Genomic DNA, 7,865 nt, shown 5'->3' with positions numbered 1-7,865 from the left:
GGGGGGGGGAGGGGAGGGAGGAGCTCCTGTTCTAGAAGCTTTGGGGCAGAGGCACCGGAGGGAGGGGACACGCCAAGGCACATGGTCTTGAGCAAGCTGCCTCTTATAGCACCTGGCCAAGAAGCTTCCTCTCGAGTGCCAGGCAGCGGGGAGATGCCAGGCAGAGGCTCGGGGATGGGTGGGGGCAGCCTGGGTCCTCCACAGGAGATGAGACCGGCAGTCAAGGCCATCAGGGAACACAGGCAGAGGACGAGAAGGGAACCACGGAAGAGGGACTCCCCCCTCGGTGAACGGCATCACCTTGGCTCCCAAGCCGGGACCCTGGGATGTCCCCGATCTCCTTTCTGCCAATCACCCAGCCAGGCCTGCAGGTTCCCCTCCGCCCCTCCCCCTCCTCTGCCCGGATTCAGACGCGTTATCGTCAACTGGTCTCCCCGGGTGTCCCAATCTACCTTCCACGCCATGGCCCGAATTTTTCGACACAAACCTGGCCAGGCGATCTTCCTGCACGCGGGGCCTTGCTCACCCTGGTGTGTGTGGGGAATGCCTTTGCTCCCGGGCTCTCCTCCCCTGCCACGGTCAGCCTGCCGACGCTGCATTGTTTCCTGGGCACAGAAACCCAGCTGGGAGGGTGCCTTGGCGCCAGTGTGCCCCATAAAGAAAAGGGGGTGTGAGCGGGGTGTGGAGAGGCGTAGGCTCAGTCTGGCTCGGATGTCCTTAGGAGACAGTGAGAGGTACGGCCAGACCGCCCTGTGATGGTTACAGAGCCTCAAAGACAGGGTCAGAGAGTCCAACTAAGGGACGCAAGAACCAGGGTCGCAGAGAAGTCGGTGTGGAGAAGGCCCCAAAGGGGCTGAGCAGAGACGATCCCCTGGCAAGGCGGTGGGGCCCGGAGACCATCCAAGGACTCGGAGTCACAGGCTGGAGTGGCCTCGTGCCCCCCGCCCTGCCACCGCAGTCCTCCCGCCCTGCCAACCTCCAGAGTGAACTCGGGGAGGGGTCACGGACGATCCTGGCTCATCGCTTCGTCCCGCAGAAGGCCTGGCACGCAGCGCCCTTCGATAGTTATTTGCTCGGCGGAGAGGAGACTCCGTGGCTGTCGAGTTAACCATCCCGTCTGAGGGTGGGCTGCCTCTCCCTCCCTTGATGCTTTCTTTGGGTTTGTGTTCGTGTGTTTCTCTTGCCGGATGCCTCTCGTCTTGCCCGATGCCTCTCGGACTGTTTGTCCTCATTGCCTTGCTGTCTTGAGGTGTTTGGGGGCGGGGTGGGGTTACCGGTCCTCCTCCTGCCAGCTCCCACCTCCGTGCTGGGCTCTGCTTTGGCGACAGGAGCTGTCTGCTAAGAGCAGGGTTGGCAGGTGCCCCAGGCCGCAGTGACCGCGGGCTGCTGTCCGCTGAGGACAGACGGGCTTTTGCCAAGACGCCGGTGCCCCGCTTTCCCCCACGCGATCTGGGTGACCTGCCTTCTCGATCTTCTCTGTGCTCGGGGTCCTCGGTCTCTCAGCTCGCACTTCCCAGGAGGGTCCCTCAGTTTATGAAGCGGGTGGGGGTCCGTTCATTTCAGCTGACCCCGGGATGCACGCTGGCGGTCGCACACCAGAGGCTGTTAGCTGAGCTCACGGTTGCGGGGGATGAGTCAAAACAGTGACTTTCGGGAAAGGAGGTGGAGCTAGACGCTAGATTCTCTGCTGATGTATCTGAAAAAGCCAAAAAACAACAACAAAAAAAACAAAAAAAAAAAAAAGAAGAGAGAGAGGGAGGGGTGGGAGAGAGAAACAGTGTCCAAGAAGTCAGCTTGCCTAAGGATGCTTTGCTGCTCAGTGGTTGAGCCAAGAGAGCCCTGAAGATAAAGGAAATGGTAAAAATTCACCACAATTTGGAGAAGAAAGACTGAGCGAAATCAGGAAGAAATGACGGCACCTCCTCCCGGCTCAACTAGGCTGATTTTCTTCAAGAAACAGAATGCCGCACCTGCCCCAGATTCTGTCACACGGGGCATGTGCTGGTCTCTCCCTCCCCTCCCCCCACTCAAGTGCGGGTCCAGGAGTCTCCAGCTCCTGGACCCTCCAGCTCCAGCCACTCTCCTAAAGCCACTCAGGCATTCCTTCTGTCACTGATGGAGCGTCTGCCCTGTCACCCCGGGTTTTAGGGGCTAGTGGCTACAGCGGTAAGAGACAGTCCTGCCTTACTGGGGCTGTGGTCTAACGGGGCTGTTGGGGAAGCAGGTAAATTTTACCGTAAACGGGTAAATACAACAGGCAGATTGCATACTGATGGGCCCGATGGGAGACGGGCACAGCAGCAATGGTGGGGGCTGGGGCAGTGGTCTGACGTTAGAGAAGGCAAAGCCCAAACCACGTAGAAGCTGCAAGCTGGTGGCAGCAGAGGAGGTGAGCGGTGGCCACAGCCAGCGGACGTCTTCTGGCCGGTGGCCTCCGTGACAGAGCTCAGGGGGTGGGGACCCAGGCTGGGCCGGTCACAGCGCAAGCTCGGGGAGGTCAGGCGGCATCTCCGATGATCTGCGATGGGTGAGGCGGGCCCAGAGACTGCGGAACAGGACCCGGATCGGGAAGTGAGGGCCAGAGGCTCTTTGATCCAGAAACTTCTCTTTGCATCTTCTGTTTGGTTGGCAAACTGTGGCCCAAAGACGCTGGAACACTGTATTGTGCCCAGCATGAGGTCTATTATATTTGAGTTTCCAACCAAGAAGAGGCTTCTGCCTCTACTCTGGGCAGCTTGGCAGGTATCAACTTACCTGTGGTTTGACAGCGTCTGGGGAAAAACCAAGAGTGGCCCGCCAAGCGTCCACGGCCATTGCTGGACCTGTTTAATTTCCACCTGCCTTCGACGCCTGGGTGGTTAATACCACTGATCCTGCCAGAAGGAGGAAGTGTGCCCGCCGACAGACGCAGAGCTTTGGGGGTAATCACTGGCTGGCCTCTGATTCCCAAGAGAGAACCAACAAGGCCTCTTCTAGACTCCGGTCTTCATTCAAGTCAAACGAGGTGTTCTCGTGGGAACCCGAGCACGTCACCGGAAGGGTCAAGTGGGCATTTCCGGCAGTCAGTGACAAGTGTCCTGTTGCCCGGAGCGTGTCGGGGAGGCGGGGAGAGGCGGTGTCAGAGACCCCGGCTCCAGCAGAAACAGAGGAGTGAGCCTCCTGTCACACCAGGGTCAGCAAGCCTACTGGGCCAGACGGAGCCCGCTTCTTGTCTGAAAACAAAAGCTGATCCCGGGAGCAAGCAAAGCCAATTCCCCTAACAGCCTTCGGGGACGTGTGGTTTTATCCTGGTAACTGATACGGTGGCTTTCCTGAAATAAAAGGAAGTGGGTCCAGCCTGCCCAGAGTCAGAAGTAATATTATGCTAAGAATTGTGCTTTCAAACGAGCGAATTCAGGGGCGCCCGGGTGGCTCAGTCAGTTAAGCAGCCGACTTCGGCTCAGGTTGTGATCTTGCGGTCCGTGGGTTCGAGCCCCATGTCGGGCTCTGTGCTGACAGCTCAGAGCCTGGAGCCCGTTTCAGATTCTGTGTCTCCCCCTCTCTGACCCTCCCTTGTTCATGCTCTGTCTCTCCCTGTCTCAAAAATAAATAAAACGTTAAAAAAAAAAATTGAATTCAGGGGCCGGATGTGTCCCTTTTCCTTTTCACTCCTAAGCTGTGTTGTAGAGTAAGTGGCCTCCCTGTGAAACCCCGTTTGGTAGCTCAAGCCCCTCCTCCCGCACGTGCGGCCCCCGGGCCTCCCCCCTGCACTTACAACCGAGTGGCCTGAAGGACCATCAGTGAAAACTGATTAGTCCAGAGAGCATGTCCCGGGCTGTCGCTCCAGGAGGCCGCTAACTCCACGCAGCGGGCGGGAGGCGTTCCGAGAAAGGACCTGTGGCTGCTTAGTACGTTAGGGGATCGCCAGCGGAAGCAAACACAGGTTTTTAATTTTTACTTAACTTTGAGTCCCATGAGGCCATGCTACGCACACGTGCCTGGTGATGCCCCAAGAGCGCTGCAGCGTGGACATGACTTCCCGAAGATACCACGTTAAAGAACATGCTTCACGCACCTGGGGAATGCTGATGAGCATTCCTTAGGAAAGGTGGTCAAGGTCAGAGGCTGTAGCAGGTGTGAAGAAACGAGGTGCCCCAGGAGTCCGGGTGAGCGAGTGACATCCTGGCCTGGGGAAAGGGGGTGGTCACGGGAGCTTGAAATCCACGTTCCACACCGGGACATACGGCACTGGGCTTTGGGGAGCTGGTGGGGTCACCTGAGAACAGGGTGCCTTCAGGGCGGTGGGGGACGTGAAGGGAAGTTCTCACATCGAAGATCCCTGGAGAGAAGACTGGGTCTGAGCGTTGACAAGCTGTGACTTCATTTGCCGCTCAGATAGATGGTGCACCGGCCACTGAGATTTTCCGCGCAGGAGAACAACAGGTCCGGGAGCCCTGGAGGATGATGTCTGTGGTGCTGGTTTCGTAGGAAGAGGGGAGAGGCTGGGTGTTTCCAAGCCGAAGGAAGGGGAGGGGCGGGCGGGTCATGGCCCTTCTTCTTTTATTAGTAATAAGCATGCTCATTATTGTTTTGGGTGTACGGGTATAAAAAATCCAACGCACTTCCTTCCACCACCTTGGGACAGAAATACCGATCGCCCTCCAACCCCTGCTCGCTCATAAAAGCGAGTCGAGTGTTAGCAATTCTGCCAGGCCCCGTGTCAACTCGGTACAAGGCGATCAAATACACGACATCACGCCCACTGCTGTTCTCACCTACTGGTTTATTGCAGCAGGAGAGAATGGAGGCATTTTACAAACCCGAGGGCTGCAACAGGGTGTAGACGTTCTTTGCAGACATTCCTATGCCACGTTCCCCACAGGAAAGGACCCGGATACAGCCGGGACGTAATACCACACAGAAGTAGAAACGGGGGTCACATGTTCTCGGCAGTCGCTTTAGACAATTTTGAGAACGGGCAGGCTGCAGTGACCGTTTAAATGTCGCCTTAAATACTCCCCACAATGAATCCCAGCAGTGCCCCCACAGACTGAGCAAGGAAAACACCCCATTAAGCATCGAGACCTTCAGGCAAGTGGGATTCGACAGCGGACAAGGACCATATGTAAAGGACGGACGGATGGAAGGGACCACACGTGCCTGGCTACAGGTTAGCTCGCACAACTCCCAGGACGGACATATCCCTGCCCAGAGTCGGACCCAAGCTTCTGGCCACCGGATGTACGGAGGCTGATTTCTGAGTTCAGAAGATCCCGGGAGAGAACGGCGTTTTCCACTGAAGGGACGTGAACGTGAGCTCTGTGGCTGGCTAGGCCTACTCACATTTTTGTTTGTTTGTTTGTTTGTTTGTTTGTTTGTTTTCCCTTCCCCATCGGCCTTGAGAAGCCACGCAGCAAACAGGCGGCTGAAGGGGGACACGAAGGTGTCAGAGCCCGCCGGATGGCTGGTATGAAGTCTAGCGCCACCCTTCCAGAAAGAAAACGCTTCAGACACCTCCTGTATTTTCAAGTGAACTATATAAAGATGCCTTTGATTCCTTGGAGTTTTTGAAATGCTGATACGTAACGGGGGTGGACCAGGGGCTGGCAGTCCCGTCTGGGGTCCCCTAGGCAACCGTTTGGAATTCTCCCTTCGCGATGGGCCGGCAGCACACCCTTCGGGTTCTATTATTGTTTGGGGGAGTATGCAGTTGAGAATATATGTGAGAAAGCTGGACTGGGGGCCCTGGCTCTTTCACAGGGAGGGCCGGCAGGGCGCACTTCCTCCGACGTGGCCCTCCGGGGACCTGAGGACACAGAAACTCCAGACGGAGTACTCCTGATCAACGCGTCTGGTCACCAGGGAGCATTCCGACTGGCGGGCCGGGAGTGTGTGTGTGTGTTTGTCTGTGAGTATGTGCGTGCGTGTGTGTGTGTGTGTGTGGCTAGAAAAGGAAGACGTGGACCTGTACCTCCCCGAAAAGAAGAAAATCAACGGGGAGGGGGCCGTCGGGGGTTAGAGGAAGAAATCTACAAAGACTCTTAAAGAGAAAAATACTCTCTCTGTATTATTAATCACCTGAGCCAACCCATTTCTCATTTGGGGCGCATCTTGGATGCTACCATTAAAAAAAACGTCGCGTGATCACGGAGCATCAAATCATTTTACAATCTCCTACTAAACCGGGCAATTTCCCTTCTCCGCTTCTAGAATTGACAAAATATTCTGGGCTCACCGCAAAGAACAAAAGAAAAAAAAAGTGCGTCTCCCTGTACGTTTTTTTGTTTTTGTTTCCCCACGCGCCCACGTGGGGTCAACCCCGAGGCTCCCCCCCGGCACAGGTCGCCCCTGGCGGCCGCTTGCAGGTGAGCATGAGCAGCAGAAACAGGGGCAGGTGCCAGAGGCTGCAGAAGAACAGCTTCCGGGAGCTCTTCCGGTCCGCGTCGACGTAGAACCGGAAGCCGAGGTAGGAAATATACAGGTTGATGGGGAGGGAGATGGCGGGGAAGGTCCACGTGGTGACGTCCAGGACGGGGGCGGCGGCGGACAGTCCGATCAAGGCCAGGCAGTGGCGCAGGGCGACGCGCCGGCACAGGGCCGGGTGGGTGACCGACATCATGCAGTAGCCGCCGCGGGAGTAGTCTTCACGGAGGCCCCAGCTCAGGGCGTTGAAGTGGGGGAACTGCCAGGAGTAGAGGATCCCTCCCAGGAGAAACGCTCCTGTGTGCGGGTTGAGGGGAAAAGGGGAAGCAAGACACGCTGTCATCAGAGGCTTACAAAGGCATCGCTGCCTCTCGCCCGCAAAGCCCTTCTGGCCCCGAGGTGGCCCCTCCGGATGTCACCCGGATCTCAGAATCTCTGCCCGTCCCTGTTCTCGCCTCCACCTTGTCCAGGCCTGGCATCGGGGGACAAGCCCGGGGGAAGGGGGTAACTTCACACTCTCCAAGATTCCCCCCCACCCACCCCGCACCCCCACCGCGGGGCACTGGGCATCTGTGGCCGTCCACCCAGCGCCCACCGTGCGTCCCAGCATCGCGACAACCGGAGGCCCGCTACACCGGTGGGACCTCTGCGCAGGGGGCTTGGGGGAGGCGGAGGCGGTCTCCTCGACGAGGCCCCTCCCCAGGGTGCCTGGCGGCTCCCTGCTCGCAGTGACGGTGCTGAACGTAGCCCCAGCCACCCCCCGCGCTGAGCATCCTGGCTTTTGTCCCTGTCCTGGCTGCGTCACTGAGCACAGCCAGGGCTCCCAGGGCAGCGTCTGGCACATTCCACGGGCCGGCGCCATGTGACAGGCAGGAGGTGCGAAGACGGCATGTGTCAAATAGATGGAGTGACATAAAGGAACACGGTCCCCTGAGCAGAACGGGAGCCTGTGTGTGGCTAGGCAGCTTTTCAACGAGGACGTATTAGTATAGGGAGCACCATTTAGCCCCTTTGTCTGGAACAGGGCCTCCCCTCCCCCGCAGCGGTGGGATGAAGGCCGCCGATCCCCGGCACCTATGGGGTGACAGAGCCTTTCACAGAGTTCACCTCATTTAATCCTGACCCAGGATGTTAGGTAGGGTTCATGCCCCTTAGCGAACCATCACAGATCAGATGATGTTAGGTTCTACAAAAGGAGGTGACAGGAGGAAGCAGAACGAGCCCGTGTGCTGTGAAGACAGCCCCCACGAGTCAGGCAGCCCACTCCCGCGCAGGCGACTCACTGTTCACTTACTCCCGCAGAAAGTGCTAACTGAGTGCCTACTAAGTGGCGAGCACTGTGCCGGGCGCTGAGGAGCACAAATCCACCCCTCCGGAAGGCGGCTCGCCATCGAGGCATTCATCAAGAGCCACACTACTGAGTCTGCGTCGCCACCCCACTGCGGTGCGGAAGTCCGTGCGAT

At 57.9% G+C, this 7,865-nt stretch overlaps 1 protein-coding gene across 1 annotated transcript in view; it reads right to left on the bottom strand.

The window, feature by feature from the left end:
• Nucleotides 1–4,742: 4,742 nt before the first annotated feature.
• LOC122484980 (protoheme IX farnesyltransferase, mitochondrial) overlaps nt 4,743–7,865 on the bottom strand; it is a 138,465-nt gene continuing 135,342 nt past the window's right edge. The window contains exon 7 of the mRNA XM_043583166.1: nt 4,743–6,699. Within this exon, the coding sequence (XP_043439101.1) occupies nt 6,293–6,699 (407 nt within the window). The 3' untranslated portion in view covers nt 4,743–6,292. The remainder of the gene's footprint in view (nt 6,700–7,865) is intronic.

The sequence above is a fragment of the Prionailurus bengalensis genome, chromosome E1, assembly GCF_016509475.1.
Source record: "Prionailurus bengalensis isolate Pbe53 chromosome E1, Fcat_Pben_1.1_paternal_pri, whole genome shotgun sequence".
NCBI lineage: Eukaryota > Metazoa > Chordata > Mammalia > Carnivora > Felidae > Prionailurus > Prionailurus bengalensis.
Note: the sequence above shows the minus strand (reverse complement) of the source record. Positions and strands in the feature narration are given on the sequence as shown.